General features: G+C 42.7%; 1 protein-coding gene across 16 annotated transcripts in view; it reads left to right on the top strand.

Annotated features, from left to right (window-relative positions):
- The window catches only part of TIAM1 (TIAM Rac1 associated GEF 1), a 176,693-nt gene that overhangs the window by 144,394 nt on the left and 15,989 nt on the right, over positions 1 to 16,310 (top strand). For 9 of the 16 annotated variants that reach the window (XM_040576778.1, XM_040576841.1, XM_040576833.1 and 6 more), the window contains 4 exons: positions 6,678 to 6,784; positions 14,866 to 15,045; positions 15,476 to 15,544; positions 15,876 to 16,001. In XM_040576778.1, coding sequence (XP_040432712.1) covers positions 6,678 to 6,784; positions 14,866 to 15,045; positions 15,476 to 15,544; positions 15,876 to 16,001 — 482 coding nt within the window. Of the gene's footprint in view, positions 1 to 6,677; positions 6,785 to 8,880; positions 11,450 to 14,865; positions 15,046 to 15,475; positions 15,545 to 15,875; positions 16,002 to 16,310 lie in introns of those variants that run through there. The other 7 variants (XM_040576789.1, XM_040576883.1, XM_040576799.1 and 4 more) reach the window with 5 other exon arrangements.

The raw sequence follows: 16,310 nt of genomic DNA, 5'->3' as shown, positions 1-16,310 counted from the left end.
GAGTGCTTCGTCTCCACAGTCTGCTCCACTCAGTCCAGGGAATGAGAGGTTGAAAGCTGGAAACACAGGGTCGCATCTCCCTAAGATCAGTTAAGCATAAAGGAGATATTTTGCTATTAGAGGGGCTTTGAGATCTGGGAAAGGGAGGGGGGGGAGTATTACCCGTATTTGTTTGTGGTCTCCCCACTATTAACTACCTTTTTCACTCTGGGGTAGAGTTTCTGAGGGTTAGGCCTTGTATAGTTCAGTATTTTGGAGACCTCTAGTGTGAGGGATAACTCTGCATGGATAATCAACAGCCAAATAAATCATTGTGCTGAATGTAGCTGATAAAAAAAAAGAAAGCATCTCCCTGTTTTGAATGAGTATATTAATCTTCTAGATGTGAAGCAGCTCGATGTTTTTAAGGAGTCTATTATTTTGTTGTTCAAAAAGAAGGAGAACTAGAGGCTAAAGTTAACACGTGCTGTGAAGAATATGGCATAAACATGAAACAAACTCGCATTGCACTCTAAGAATTGCTGTTGTTTCTCATTCCATCCTGGTCCTGTCACAGTTACCCTTAGGCTAAGTAATTTGGATTTCAGAACAAGCTGAGACTAACAGTAACCTTAATTTCTTCTGGGTTATTTTCCTGAGGCGGCAACTAATTTTGTATCTTTTGTAGCATGTTCAAAAAATAATGTTATCATTCAGTAGTTGATAACAATTCCAGCAGCATTTACTGCAGCAGCAATTGAGGCTGTGGCATATAATTAAGCAGAGATGTGCAGAACTGTTGTCACAAGATGAGCTTTTTAAAAGCAAAAGCTAATGGAAGTTGCCTCAGCCAGAATTGTATTTGGAGGGCTAATTCCTGGCTTTTCTGAAGTTTACCTGAGCTGCTGTTGAAATAAGTGGTGTGGCTGTTAGCATATTAGTTTTTGGATTGCAGCTTTGGGTTTTGGAGTCTTCCCATGTTAGCTGCAGTAAGCATGCCTGCCAGCAGGGTTTGTAGCCTTAATATTCTTGCTGTGTTGCCACTCCCTCTGCTGGCTTCGTGAACCAGAGACTGAAACTCGGTAAGTGTGGAGGGAACGGCTGCGTTCTGTAATTGCAATGCCCCTGGTTCCCAGGGTCCCTGAGCACATGCCTCGTTTTTCTGTCTGTGAATATTCCTGTTTATTCGAAACAGGCAACAAAGCATGGTGCACGTATTTATTTGACCAGGTTCCTGAACTGAGGAGGGAGAAAAGTGACTGATGCAGGGAAAGTTTCATTGAATCTGCATTTTCCCTAAAAAGAGTGATTGAATTGAGTAACATTCAGCATAGATTTTTCTACGTTTGAGCAATTTATTATCTAATTGAAATGGAAAGGGAAGCAATAGAGTTCTGGCAGAAAGATAGGAGACTTACAGGTCTTGTTTCTGTAGCTTTCCAGAAAAGGCAGATTTTTCCAGTTGTTCCTGTAGCGTTCTTTGGTCACTCAGTTGACTGTCACTGGGGTAGCTGTAACACAGCTTTATGAATCTTTGCAGAGGTTATCAACTCTATGGGATTTCCCAGTGGGACAGAACACCCCAATGTAAAAAATAATGTTTCCTTCTTTTATGTTTCAGCCTTTCAAAGCTAACCATAATTCTTCTAAAAAGTCAGACATGAGCCCCGTGAAAGCACTTTGGCCACTGAAACCTCCACAGCACTTCTTGCAGGAGCACAGATGCCCGAGCCTCTTGGCTGGGACCCAGAGTGGGTAGTCGTGTTCTGCCTAATCCGTATTTCACCTGCCATCTCAGCTTGGATGGGGTCACCCCTTATTTCCTGCCGAAAGGAAATAAAGAATCACTGTATTTTTTCCTGCAGTACCGCTGAGTTTCATCGGTGAAAGGAGTACAGAGGAGAACAACGCACCTTTTGCAGGGAGCGGTCGCAGGCAGGCGGGGAAGGACATGGGGCCGAGCTCTCCAGCCCCTGACACTTGCTGGCTGACTGCAGAGGTGACAGGTCTCTGCCTCCGTCTCTCTGGGTCACAGGCACTGCCCCACAGACTTGCCTTTCGTGGCAGTACCGGCTGAGATCCCACAGTGGCTGTGCACGGGTCTGCAGCCTGTTCTGCTGGCTCTCCCGCATCCCCTCCGCCACCTGATTTGCTGGAGGACATCTTCGACAGGGGACGTAGGCCCCTCAGTTTGGTTAACTCCAGAAATACGATCTAGAAACGTCCCATTCAGTGCTGTCTTGATGCTGGTTAAGGCAGCAGGTTTATCACAAGCTTAATTTCAGCAGTCCTCATCAGGGCTCAAGGCTCTCCTCCGGTAGGAAAGGCCTGTGTGGCCCCGTGATGAACTAGGTTAGGGAAGCCAGCAAAAAGAAAGAAATGAATAAATGGTTATTCCCATTCATCTTATTGTCTGGCTGCACAGACAGCTGTGTCAGCATAACTTGGGTGCAAGGGGACAAGAGAAGAGAAGAATAAATAGGGCATGGCCAAGCTGGAAGAAATGCTTATGAAGCCATACCCTTGCTCACTAGGTGACTCCCTTTTTGACTTCAAAGTTCCCCTTTGTTTAAAGCAGGTACCTCGTGCTTTGAGCATGCATGGTACTGGTTTATCCTGAGATACTCTGCACCCCAGCTTTACCCCAACCTGAACATGGAAGTGGGATCCCTTTGTGGCACAGTCCCAGTGGGGGACCCAGTACAGGGCTGGGCTAGAGCCAGCGCTGCCCTCCTGGCTGACCACCCAGCATTAGCTGCTTCCCCGTTGCCTTCCCACTGCCTTACCCAGGAGACATACAAGGTGTTGTGTAGGGAGCTGAGATGTGTAAAGCACCCTGCTTGAGAGAGAGAGGCACCCTAGAAGTTACAAGCCAAAGCTTTCAGCCATCTCAGCCTGTTGTTGCTTCTGGCCCGCAGAACATAACATGCTGGCAGATGGCTGGCCTTGCTAACGCCTCCCTGTTGCTTCCACTGAAGGGACTAAATTCAGTATTGCCTGTTCTACATATGCAGGAATAAAGCATCGAGATACAAAAATCATGAACATGGAGGGTTTTCTGATTTGTATTCTGCTTCTTGTGTTAGTAGGATAAACGCTTCTGAGCTTTGCACCACAGCTGAGAAAGCTTGGCTAGGAATATTTCCATTGCACTAAAAAAAAATAATCATCTGGCACCAAGAACCCGGTTTTAAGAGCAGTACCAAATATTGTGGAATTCTCATTAAAATCTCAGGCGATAGCAACCCTGTACATGGGAAGCAGCAGCCATGGAAAATTGTAGCCAACTGTTGGTGTGGTACTTAAGCTTTACGTGATTCTCCAGGCATTTAAGCCTCAGCACCTTTGCTCTGGTGATATAAGACTTCCTTTTATTTTGTTAGTTCAAGCCATAAGTTGAAGTTATTTAATGGGCATGAGTCATAATGTCACGGATATTACACTGCCAAGGCAACCTGGGTGCTCCTGTGACCTCCATCTGTGCTTGTGGCCACATGGATTTGACCCCCTTTTCCTGCTGCTGCTTTTTGGATTTCCCTTTCCAATTCCTTAATGTCAAGTGAAGCCCACAAGTTATTGTCCCTAACAAATGGTAGCTGTTGGGCAGCATTCAGGTGCTACGGAAGGAAATGAGCACATTCTCCTCAGACCTCCTCGCAGAGCTAAATAAAGATTTGCAGGGCAAAAATAAAACGATGTAATGAACCTGACAGAAATGGGACAGTAACTGGAAGATATTAAAAGGCTGTTGCGGGAACGTGCAGCATTATTGAACTGGTTGCCTGTGTTTTAACAACCAGCAGATAAAACTGCTAAAGTTGACATCGGCTTTGGCAGCTTAAGACGTTAGAAATACCCTAAACACATGCACTGTGTGACTGCTCATTAAGACGTAAGTGAAAGATTGCTGTCTACTGGGTAGAAGTGTTTATACTGCAGGAAACAGATTAAGTGGTGTTTTAATATACAGGAAAAGAAAAAGTGATAGCTTAAAAGCAAAACCCCAACCCCCCTAACAAACATTATTTGCTTTGGCTTGGGGATGAGAAACAGCTGTAGGATGTATTTCATACAACTTATAATGGAAAATTAATTGCAGTGAGCACAGACTGCCCAAACCAAATTATGACACATAGCACATTTTACTCTTGTTTTTTAATGGATAGCATAAGGGATTTAAGAATTTTTTTACACATTAGTAGAGACACCAAAAAAATGACAGTCCAAGTTCATAAAAGTATGGGCAAGGCTCAGAAAACTTAACTTCTTACAGACAAAACACTTCTTTGAATAGATTTTGTTTTGCCAAACATTCCCTACATGCACATCTTTTTAAAAGGTAAGCCTTATCTTTTCAGAAGAGAGTCACGTCTTCGGAAAGCTCAATTATGAACTGCCTTTTATGTTGTTTTCATTCTATTTGATGTCCAATTTAGATCCATTCCAGTATGCAGAATATTTTCTGAATTTATATCTGAATTTCTGCATTCCAATTTTTCTGAATTTTCAGACCCATTAAAGTGGAAATCTTGTACAATCATGCTTTTATATGTATATATATAATATATATATATAATTTTTTTTTGTAATGGTGGTTGGAAGCTTGCAAAAACTAAAGAACCCAGACCTGGATCACTGCCCTCAGACTAGATGTAGAGAACCCTATCTAGGACATGTTCTTGAGCCAATGTTATGTGTTAACATAAAAACTATGAAAGAAGATCAGTGGCTTCTCAATTGTGGCAAAGAGGCAGCAGAATTTAATCTCCTTATTCAATTAGGAAACATATTTCTTAAAGAGTATTGTTTCTATTTCATGAAACACATGTCAGACCAGTACAAATATAAACAAACATACTAGACATAGTTAATGAGTTTCTTTTTTAAATCTTTACAGCAGCTTGCCATTTTAGCCGAATAAATAGACCATCCATGCTCTTCTAGCCATTTTGGCCAAATCACACCATGTTTAACTGCAATTTATCAGTGTAACAGATGTGTGTTATTGTCACTGTGGCCTTTTTACTTCCAGCATTGCTATTTAGCCAAATGCTTCTTACAGACAAATTTACATGACTTACCTAAATTGAAATGTCTAGTTGAAAATAGCAAGGAATGTGAGAGTCAGCATGGGACTAACACAGAAATGGTGCTGCATCTGATGTGCTAAATTACTGTTATTCCTTGTAAAAAGTTCATGTTTCAACCTAGGACTGAATTAGAGAGGATGGCTGTAGGACCAGTGGGCTCTGTCAACAAGATAGTGTGCTATTGGGATGCTTCTGTTTATAAGGCTAGCAAAACAAAACAAAACAAGTTTGCAAAAAAATCTGTTCTGTTACAGAAAAGAGTCAGTTTTCCACCAAAATGTTTAAATGTTACATGCTGGCAACAACCTCTCCAGAAAAAAAGAAAAAAAAAAAAAAAAGCTAATGTAGGCTGTTCAGTCTTGGTTTCTAAAAAGGCAGGGATTTTCTGTGTTGCTGTATCCATTGAATTTTGATTATGGTTTTCTGCATTATGTGAAGAATAAACAGAATGGCATAAAAAGTATAATCCCTGGTGGAACATTCACTGTCTTTTTTGTGTGGCAGGATGCAGGCAGGGAGGGCTACCCAGAAAACACCCTTCCCAATCCACCCCAGGAGTGACACTGCTGTAAAAACTTTTCCTTATGGGACTGGGGGGAGGAGGGAGGAAAGTTGAAAGGAATTAGCATCTGGACTCAGCTTCTGGAAAGTCTCTGTGCTGGCTTGAAGCTCAACCCAGGCATGCAGGAGTTTCCTAGCAGAGTTCATTTCATCAGTGTTCGTTATAATGTGTGATAGTTAGAAGTTGGGTGTATGTGAAGTCTGCTTTCTGTGGAGGCTGGAAGGCTGGTTAAGGGGTAGTAATACTGCTTCTTATAGTTATTTAAGTCAAAGAATGAGATCCTGGAAAAAAAAAAAAAAGTTACTTGCACACAGAGCTCTGAGGTTGGGATTAGTTCTGTTCATTCCTTTGCCTCTTGCAGGTAATCCATCATTTACTTACAAAAAGTTGCAAAGCAGTTATTATATGTATCAAGACCGTAGTCTCCAGAAGAGTGTTAAGGCACAGGTGTACGCAGTTCTTGCCACGTACTGGTGAAAATAAAATTTAGTTTTCAGTCAATGTGACAGACATCTAACAACTTCTAAAGCAGGTTTTGTTTCCTAAAAAATCAGCATTGAAACTCAGTAGCAGGTGTATTAGGCCAAAACTGCACTCAACTTAAAATCATTATGTTCAGCTTGCTCAGAGGAAGGGCTGACCAAGGCTTTCTCCTTGGCACTGCCCACTCATTCACCTACTGGAATTTCCATTTAAAACCAGTCGAGTATAAAGGCAGGCAATTCCTTGCCAGCAAGGAACTTAAAAATAAATGCAAGAATTTCAGCATGGCATTTTAGCCTTATCTCTGAATCAGCTTTTGTAATTTCCAACTAAATAGTGTTGTCTGGCCATAACCTGTTTATTTTTACACCTCTAGTTAAACGTGGTCCCTGTTGCAAAACAAGGCAGTCCTACCAGGTCATTGAGTGCTTCTGGCATATGTTCAGCATGTACTTGCATGCAGGATGGGGCCTGGCCATCCATGGGAACTCAATACTTGCTGCCCACAGCTTTTTGAAATTTTGGAAATTACGGTTGGCTTTTCACACACATCTCAATTTCAGCAGGGCACTCGCTTTGTGGTGACCCAGACAGCTCCGTCGAGACGGCTGCAGAGGAGGCAGAAGCGCAAGACTTGGAATCATCTGATGAGGCCGATAAGATGAGCAAGGTGAGAAATTTTCACATGCCAAGGAGTGAAAGCACACCAAGCTCACAGCTGATGTGCTGACTTCCCAGCTGCACCTGATTAGAACATCTTTCCTGGGAAAATGTGAATCTTACTTTTAAGGTGTTTACAGATGATACTGAATATAACACGTTACATCTTTGATTATGGCACATCACCATCTCTTGAGCAGGACTTGTACCCTTCTACTGAGGATGGTTTGTATCTTCACTATCTTGTGACAATATTCCCACATATTTTCTAAATGGGATGGTTTATCATCTTCTTCTCCAGAGCAGGTCAGCTGAACCAGAAAATCAAATGGATTATTATGATTTCTTACTCTTTCTTGATTTCTAGGCATGGGAGGAATGTAAGTTAAACAGTATTTCCTTAAATCAATAGCATAGTGCATATGCTAGTTTTTAAATGCAGACTAATTATAGCCAATCTACCTTAAATTGAAGCAAAACTATCCAATTATAGCTAAGAGGTTGTGCAAATGGATTGTTAATTGCTATCTATTAAGGGGTGGGTTTCACAGCAGTTAGTAGTTTGCTCTAGGCTGGTGTTGGGGAGTTATCTCCGATGGTATCTGTGATGATTAGTGGCTTTTGAGGCAGAATCAAGTGAGATTATTTTAAAGGCAATGATTGTTTTTATGTATTTCATGCATAAGTGATGGTGAGATTTTCCAGCTAATTTTCCACAGAAATCCTGATCTAATGAGTATGAGATCTCACTCAGTTTTTGTTCATGTGCAGGTGTGGTTTTTCTTAGTGTTTCCTTGTTTTAGCTAAAATATGTTATAGTGAGTCCTGAATTGGTCCCTGTACTCTTCTGCTTACTCATTGTAGGAAAAGGAAGAGACCCTGGCCTCTTGTTTCCTGACCTCTGATGTCATGCTAGCCTGTAGTTTTGTCTCTGATAGCCGGGGAGTGGAAGTCAGATAACAGAGAACATTCCTGTGCATGAAATATATGCAGGGGTTGCATGTGGAGAAAGGGTTTGTTCTTATGTTTTGCTTCCAGGCTTTACTGCAGAACTTTTTCTTGTAAGTACAGAGAATTTCTTCTCGAGTAAGTGGAAGTGTTTGTTGATACTTCTCTATTTTTAACTGTAAGGGTGTGGGATTTTCATGTGCGCTGAAAAGACTCTCTCCTGTTAAGCACTGAGGCTGGGGAAGAGCACTGAGCATAACACATAGCTACTTGGGGAATAAATGTTCATGCTGTGTTTTCTGTAGCTTTCTATTTCTGAACTGTGATAGGCTGGGGGGCTCCATATTGCATCTTGCCTCCTGGATCTTCAGAGCTGTAATTGCCTAAAGCGAGACCTAAGGATTACACGATTAGCCTTGCGGCTCAGCAGATTTAGTTAAACTGAGAAATGTGCGTTAGCAGCTCTAATACTTAATATTCATGCAATGGAAGAGTAAGTCCAAACTCTAACGAGTCTTACCTTCCAATGAGAGAAAATCTGTCTTTCTGTAAATAAAAATGTTTGTGTGTGTTTTATTTTAAAACTCAGAAGGGTATTTTCTATTGTTTATGTGATATAGGTAGGAGTGAGGCATTTTACTTCCCATGTAGAAGTACTCTGTACTACATGGGCTTTCTTTCTGATTTTTCTTGAACTAAAGCTATAGAAATCCCCAAATTATTTTGCTAAGCCTGTTGAGAAATCCAGTAAATAGTAGAGGACAATGGTAGAGAGCACTATTACTGCTTCGAATACTAATTTTTGAATACAGCAACAATAGAGAAAAACAAATGAACAACAACAAAAAAAGGACACCTAACTGAAAAGAGCTAAAAGTACGGAAGGGTTTTCCTAATCCTTTTGCTTTGTGTGTGCCTGGGAAAGCCAATCTGCGTGGGGAGTGAGGAGTCTGCAATGCATTTTCCTCCATGGAAAATAACCACCTGGCCGGTACCACGAGGACAACGACAAAGGTGTTTTCCAGTTCATGCATTGCTGCACCTTTCCATGCTTGTAGGATTATGAAGCAGATTAAGCTGATGTCCTCAGCGCTGTTTTACGTGGGTTATTTTTGTACACGGGAAGTGAAACGCTGCCCTCAAGTCACCAGAAGGGGCATGCTCCTTGTATCACCATTTCCACCACAACTTCCAGTCTTCCTCAAATGCTGAAGAGGACTTACTGATTGTTTCACGTGTTTATTTACTGTCCATCTTGGCAAAAGCTGAGCAGGAGCACTCTTACCCATTCACCGCTGGGCAGCAGAGGAAATCCAGTAGAGCTACGCTGGAGCCTCCTAGCTAGATGCAAAGTTCCCCATCTTTCAGTGCAGATGCAGCATTAGCAGCTGAAGATCAGAAAATAGCATTTGGGTTGTGCAATAGCATGATTCAGAGACAGGGCTTAATCCTGCAAAGATCATCACTCCGTGGCAGTCTGCTGACATCCGCAGCGCGCTGCTGAGGAGGAGAGCTCCCAGCTCCTCCAAGGAAATTTCCCAGCTTGCCAGCCAGCAAAGTGATTCTAGATGAGAGTTAATAATTGATGGGAAAAGGAGAGGAACGTAGCGCTGCGGCTGTCCTTCATGCGTTCTTGTAGCACACGCTGGGTAGGCTTGTTGTGAAGGTAAGCTATGTGAAATCCTACCAAAAGCTGGACTTGGATCCCTTCTGCCTTCTACCTGTAACTTTGTCATGTAGGTGATATGTAGCTGGGTAATACAGGAGGTACTTCAGTGTGGCTCATCTCCTCCTCCTCCTCCCTTCCAGCTGTCTCTTTCCCTTCACCCCAGCTCAGCATGTGTGCCTGTGGGTGTGTGTTTGCTTAGTAGTGGTGCATCTGTTTCATAATCTGCAGAAGCCTCCAAGCTGTTGATGGTAGTGATGGATTTGGAGGGTATGCCAGTAGCTTTGAGGATTCCCCACTTTTCTGAAAATCATATCTTCTGTGTATCCTAAAGACCTGATAACACAGAAATTACTTCTCCTTCGATATCCTCAAAGAAACCATTGTAATAATAAGCAAAAATAAGATTACTTTAGAGTGGTTTAAAATTGTAGAATCCAATTTCCAAGGTGGGTTGAGGCATTTGCAGTGCAGTGGCCTAGGACAGATGTTTTTCTCTGAACTTTCTTCCTGTCTAATTTCACGATGCCTTTCCTGAATCAACCAGCACTCTTATGTGTGGTATCTCTTGGGTTGAAATCTTCATAGACACTAGCAAGCATGTATGCTTTCTGGGTGCAACTTTTTTGTTCCTTTAGGCGCTGCAACCGGTGGTGGCCTGAATTGTATACCCAGTGCTTCTTGTCTGGGATGGGCTCCTCACTTTTCCTCTCTCCCCATTTCATGTGGGAGCCAGGACTGAATAGAAGAGAGCTGGGAGAGAATAATGGGGGAGAGAGGAAAGTGTGCTCTCTGCCACCTCTTCAGTCTTCTTTTCATCTAGCACGTGAATTCAAGTTTTAGGCTTTTTATGATACCTAGATGATATCAGTCACTAGTTCATTAGAATATTGGGAACTTCTCATAGCAGAGTAACTTCTTAAACAGTTACTTGCCTCTGTGGTGACCTGTTTTGGCCTTTAAAATGTTTTAGAATAAATTGAGGTTTAAAGGAGGTATGCTGAAAAGTGAGCATATGTGTAAGTGCTTAATGCTGCAGGTTGCTAAAAGCTGAGATGCATGCTGTGTTACATCACAAGATGAGTCCTTGTGGATATGTATTTTTTTTCCTATAATGGTCCTTTGATAGGCATGCTTTTCAAAATCAACAACCAAATACCACCTGTGATCAGTTACAATACTGCAGGACACTCATTTCTTCCTGCTTTTAATTTGAGCCATCTGCGTCTTGAAAGTAAAGCTAATTACCCCTGCAGCACTCCTACTTCGGGGAGCATGCTGTAATGGTCTGTGTGAGTGTACACACTCATACCATTCAGAGGTATTCTTTTTGAAGAAAATAGGTCGTCTTCTCTGTGCAATGTTATTGAAGACCAGAATTAAGCCTCAAAGACCTTCAGTGTGCTGCAATAGATGTGAAAGGATTAAAATGGGGGATTTGAGGGGTCGGTTTTCCGGTAGCGTAACTGGCTTTTTAAAGTTCTTTTAATTCTCTGCCTCTGTCCCTTCAGATGTTTAATATTCTTAGGCAGCGCAGTTCGTAGCCAATCGGCTCATGCTCAGCCACAGGCAAGAGACATTTATATTCCAGGGCTGCCTTCGCCTCCCCTTTGCTGCATTTCAGCCTTTCTGCTGAAGTTTCCCTCTACGTGATTCTATGAAAAGCAGCGTTAAATCTTCAGCTGCAGCTCCTGGCCGGCTTTTAATTCCAGCTGATGTGGTGAATGAACGAGGCCCATGGCAAATGACACATGAGGAGAGGCTCTGCCTGGATAAATATGGTCGCTGCCCTTTCTCGTTAAAACGCGGCTGTCTTCTGTGCCGCGTCTCAAGTAAGCGGCGCAGGAGATCTCCCTGGAGTGGGAAGGCATTTCGGACCAGCCGAATATGTGGAGAGCTGGGATTGTTCTCGTAGCCGAGTCTGGAAAAGCGGAGTGAGGGCTCCCACAATATATACTGCCTGCCTTCCCGGCGATGTCGGCTCCGTGGCGAGTTAACCGTAAAGTCAAGAACGAAGGCGCTGTGAGATCCGGCGACTCGCTGTACCGCATGCTGTACTTGGTGAGCAGAGCTGCCGCGCGACATGACTGGGTGAAGTAATTAGCAGCGAAAGGAGTTTTTATGCTGTTTTAATTTTAGGGCTGTGAATTCGAGGCTGAACTGTGATGCACGTACGCTGTAGAGGCTTTTTGTTATTGTGCAATGTCATTAGCAGCCCTGCCAGTGCATGAAAAGATGCAGTTTGCCTGAGTTTTGTTTGGGAGGTCAATAGCTTCGAGTCTGCTGCCTGTTGTGGAGCAGAGGTGTTGCATGCAGTTCAGGAGGGTATTCTGTCTGGTGCCCAGGCACCTGTATATGTTTGTAAGGGGAATGCAAAAGGAAAACGGAGTCCACTCTCACAGCTATAGGGCTGGCAGCCAAAACTGTTGTCTGTGGGCATTGTTAGCACAATTAATTGGTGACTTTAAGGACCTGCTTCTCCTGCATGGGAAGGGTGTGAGCTTAGCTCCTCTGCTGAACCCCCTGCAGAGGAGGGGTTAATGTACCGGCAAGGTAGACTTTGCCTTACAGCCCAGTTGTGCAAGGACTCTGGCTCATTTTAAGGTTGCTGGATGGGATGCTGGCAGAATCGTGCCTAGGGTGTGAGGCTGTAATTTGGGAGGAATCCCAGTTTGGTAGTGGCTGGCAAGCAGAGCTGGTGCTGGGAGATAAAAGGGATCTGCTTCTGTTCCAGGCCTTCCCTGTCCTATCCACTTTCTTGGGAAAATGGGGACGGAGGTGCTTTTGTTCATACTGTCTGGGAGTTTTAAGCAAGCAGCTCTGTTCTGAACCTCACTGGGTGTGATACACACCTGCTTCCCATCTAGCAATTGATTTTTAAGTAAATATGAGGTAGAAAGGATCATGTTTGGGCATGAAACAGTTTGTTCAATGAACAAGCAAGCGAGCAGGTTTGTAAATATGCTTGAGCCTTTACATTTTTCATCCATCTGGAGGGCACGGGATGAATGATGCTTGGGAAATACACAAAGATGCGAGGCATGGGAGTGGCAAGGCAGAAGCCAGAGCTGGAGCTGGCTGTGGGAGAGGCCAGCAAGCATTTTGTGGAGTGTGCACATGTGGAGATAAGGCATTTAAAAGTCCTCTGGACTTCCTTTTTGGCCTATGGGTGTAACTATTCTCTCTAGGGCAGAGTCAGTGTCTGTATGACAGTTATCCGATTTTCAGCCACTTGTTAGTGTTCGGCTGATGTTTCTTGGTGTAAGTGGATGTGCACTCTCTCTTTCTGGGTGACCCATCTTTCTTGGTGGCTTACTGCAAAAGCGTGGTGAGCTGTCTGCAGGGTATCAAGCACAAACTGCTTCAAGCACTTTATTTATTTTTGGAGTTTGATTCCATACCATGTTTTTTACATTGTAACTATTTTTAGTTGTACACTTGACTCTTAAAATAAAGTGCCACTGGGTAAGACTTCCTCATGTATTTTTTCAAGAGGTACTCTTAACAAAGCAAAATGTTTCTGAGGAAAATCCTGCCTATTGTGGGTCTCTGCAGGCTTACATTAACAACTGTTAACTGTCAGTTCTTTGTCCCTTTCCAGCAGAGCAGGTAGCTCAGGTAGGCTTTTTCAGCTGCACTGAAGCCAGGCGTTAACCTACTGTGCGTTTTGGATTTGGAGCTGTTGAGATCAAGATGACACATGTTGAAATCTAATGCAAACCGAACCTAAAGGTTTGGGTATGCTTTGTACTTAAGTGTCCAGCAAGCATAGGTGGAACCTCTATAAGAAATAAAAGGAGTTACTTTGACTAATAAATCCAATGACACGTTCTATTACCAGAGTTGAATTAGTTAAAAATGGACTGGTGCAACTCACTTTTTTTTACCACACTTTTCCTTTCTGCTTGACGTGAGCTTAAATCTAAGATACTGAAGATGAATACTTTTCCTTTGGGAAACTGTGTCCAGGAGGCATTTCTGTGTAGACAGCTACAATTAGTTCATTGTTTACAGTTGTGTCCTGGAGAAAATTATCTTTTGCATAACAAGACACCTTGCGGTGGTAAACTTTTGTGAGCATTTACAGCCATAAGATACCTTTAGGGAAAGGAACTGTATTATGGAGGGAAATCCCTTACTTGCCACAAAAATGGTTAATGTTCCTTTTAGGCTTGATGGCTGTGTAGCCTTGTAGGTGAACTTAGATGAAAACAGACGTGTGTGAGCAGGCTGTGCAGCTTAACAAATGTGGAGCCTTTCTGGCACCTGGTCATCAGAAGATGTGGAGTGGTTCAGGCTCCTGATGCTGTTGTTGCTACTGCCTGGTGGGAGTCATCTCCCAGGGGGCAGGGCTCTGTCTCCAAACTGTAAGGTGATGGTATGCTTGTTTCTTCTCCTTTTTTTTTTTTTTTTTTCTTCTTCCCAACTTGTCCCCATTTCTGCCCTCTCTGCCCCTGTATCCTCTGAACAGGATAATTTGAGGTAAGTTCAGGAAGTTTCAGCGTGGACTGGAGGGATGTAGAGACATTGCTGGAAGTCTGTAAATCTGGATTAAGATACTGTGGCAGGATTAAACACAGAAGGTTAGAGAGGTGTGATCAAGTAAAGCAGCTCCTTTCCCTCCCGTGCCCTCATCAGGTCTCGGGGAGGGAAGGAGATAGGGCACGCTGCAGTGTTAGCAACCCTAGAAGCCTGGGGCTGTCGTCATTGACACCGGAGACTGTACCTGCTCCAAACTTTTCAGTGAAATGAAAGGTGCGAGTAGGAGATCTAACAAGAGGAGGTGAAGAGAGGATAATTCTCTTTAATGTTTAATCATCTGACTCTATATAAAGAAACCAGCTAGATGTAGCAGGTCTGGGGAAAAAAAAAAGAAAAAAGAAAATGACTTGTGGGGAGGAATTTCACCCTGCAAGGTGTGTTTCCAGATCAGAACAAAAATACAGCTACTTTCCCAAAGAGCTTGCATTTCAAGCCTTAGGCTTTGGTTACCCTGATGGCTCTGCTTTCCCTAAAAACAGCTGAAAGGGTTTCTATCTCTGCATTGTCTCCTTGGCTCTACTGACACAGCCTGTCAGGACAATTCACAGGCCTGCTGCAAACTAGATTAGGGAACTGGCAGAGGGCTGGAGGGTTTTGTTTGCACAATCATTTTTAGTTCTCAATTCTTGGGCCCGTTTGTTTGTTTCAGTCGCAAGTGCTGGACAAGCCTATTAAAGTTCATGCTTATCTGAAACTGGGGATGTTACTGAACAGCACTTCAGTTAACTTGGATTGTGCATTTTTTTTCTCTTATCCTGGGTCACTGAAAGATAAAGTAGACAGATGTATGAAGTGTCTACGCTTCTGGACTTTGGTGACTATTAAAAAGCCTCTAAGCTGCAACTGTGTAACTGCAAAGGCTTCTCAACTCTGTTGTTCCTCTAGCTCTTGGCTAAGATATTACCTCTAGCCTTTCCTCTTTCTTCTTTTTAAAGAGTACAGAACAGGTTGCTGCTTTCTGTCGCAGTCTTCATGAAATGAACCCTTCTGATTCAAGTGCTCATCCTCAGGAATTCACAGGACCCCAGCTGGCCACCATGAGACAACTCACAGATGCGGATAAGCTGCGAAAGGTTATCTGTGAACTTCTTGAAACAGAGCGCACCTATGTCAAAGTAAGGGATCTCAATGTGTCGGTTCAGTCTGCTAATGTTTCTTCTGGAAAACTTTGTTAGTCTCTTCTCTGCTTCAAATCCTATTTTGTGCATGTATCTCGTCAGTTTACCTCCAATTCTATAATCTGCCACTAGAATAATAACTTAAACAGATCTCTGAAGTAAGTAGGCATTCAGAATTCATTCAGTCATTTTGAAATAACTTTGTTTGATATGCAGAAGAACAACGTTCCATGTGATCCATGATTTTGCGGGTAACTATGTAGATGTTTCCTTTTACACAGCTGTAAATTCTGTTAAATTTGACTCTTGTTTTGTGTGTGTGGAGGAAACATCCATAGGCTTGGAGAACCTGTGGTCTTAGCCACTTTGATAAATATTCAGAAGCAGTTCAAGAAACCAACATGGGAATCTTTTTCTGAATTTTCAGGACTTAAACTGTCTGATGGAGAGATATCTGAAGCCTCTACAAAAAGAAACGTTCCTCACACCTGATGAGGTATGTTAACTGTTCCTTTACCTTTTTGCTAGATCACTTACATGCACACACCACTCCGCTTCTCTAGACTTGACTTGCTAGTCCCAGTGAGGTCTATAGAGAAATTTAGAATTCAATTTCTCCTAAAACAGCTGATAGACCAGCACCTTTATGCCGTGCTTTTATTTTAACACATTATACAATAATGGATAGTTAGTGTTTTTCATCCCTGACATCACACATTATGCACCTGGACTGAGAATTAATGAAGTTCTAGAAAACATGATTTAGCTGCAAAGTGATCTTAACAGTGATACTTTGAGCATGTTGATTTCTTTTTTTCTCTTATTAGCTGGATGTTCTCTTTGGGAATCTGACTGAAATGGTAGCATTCCAGGTAGAATTCCTGAAAACTCTTGAAGATGGAGTAAGGCTGGTTCCAGACCTGGAAAAGCTTGAGAAAGTTGAGCAATTTAAGGTAATCATTATTTACGTTCAGAGTAGACTTACATTTTGATGTTGTACGTAATGATGAAATATCCCAGAAACTGTCCTCTGACACGCTTCATTATATTTGTCTTGTCTACTGTCAGTCTGCCTGTGAAAACTTACATCTGTACACTTGAGACTAATTGTGAGCTAATACTGGGAGTGTTTGAAGAACATCCCACTGTGATTGATTGTACTTCATGTTACATTTAACTGTATGGAGCACTAGGAATATGTCATACCATGTGCTTTGAGATGCTATTCTTGCCCTTCTGTGAGATTTCTTGTCTTGAGCTGT

Source organism: Cygnus olor, chromosome 1 (assembly GCF_009769625.2).
Source record: "Cygnus olor isolate bCygOlo1 chromosome 1, bCygOlo1.pri.v2, whole genome shotgun sequence".
Classification (NCBI taxonomy): Eukaryota; Metazoa; Chordata; class Aves; order Anseriformes; family Anatidae; genus Cygnus; species Cygnus olor.
Note: the sequence above shows the minus strand (reverse complement) of the source record. Positions and strands in the feature narration are given on the sequence as shown.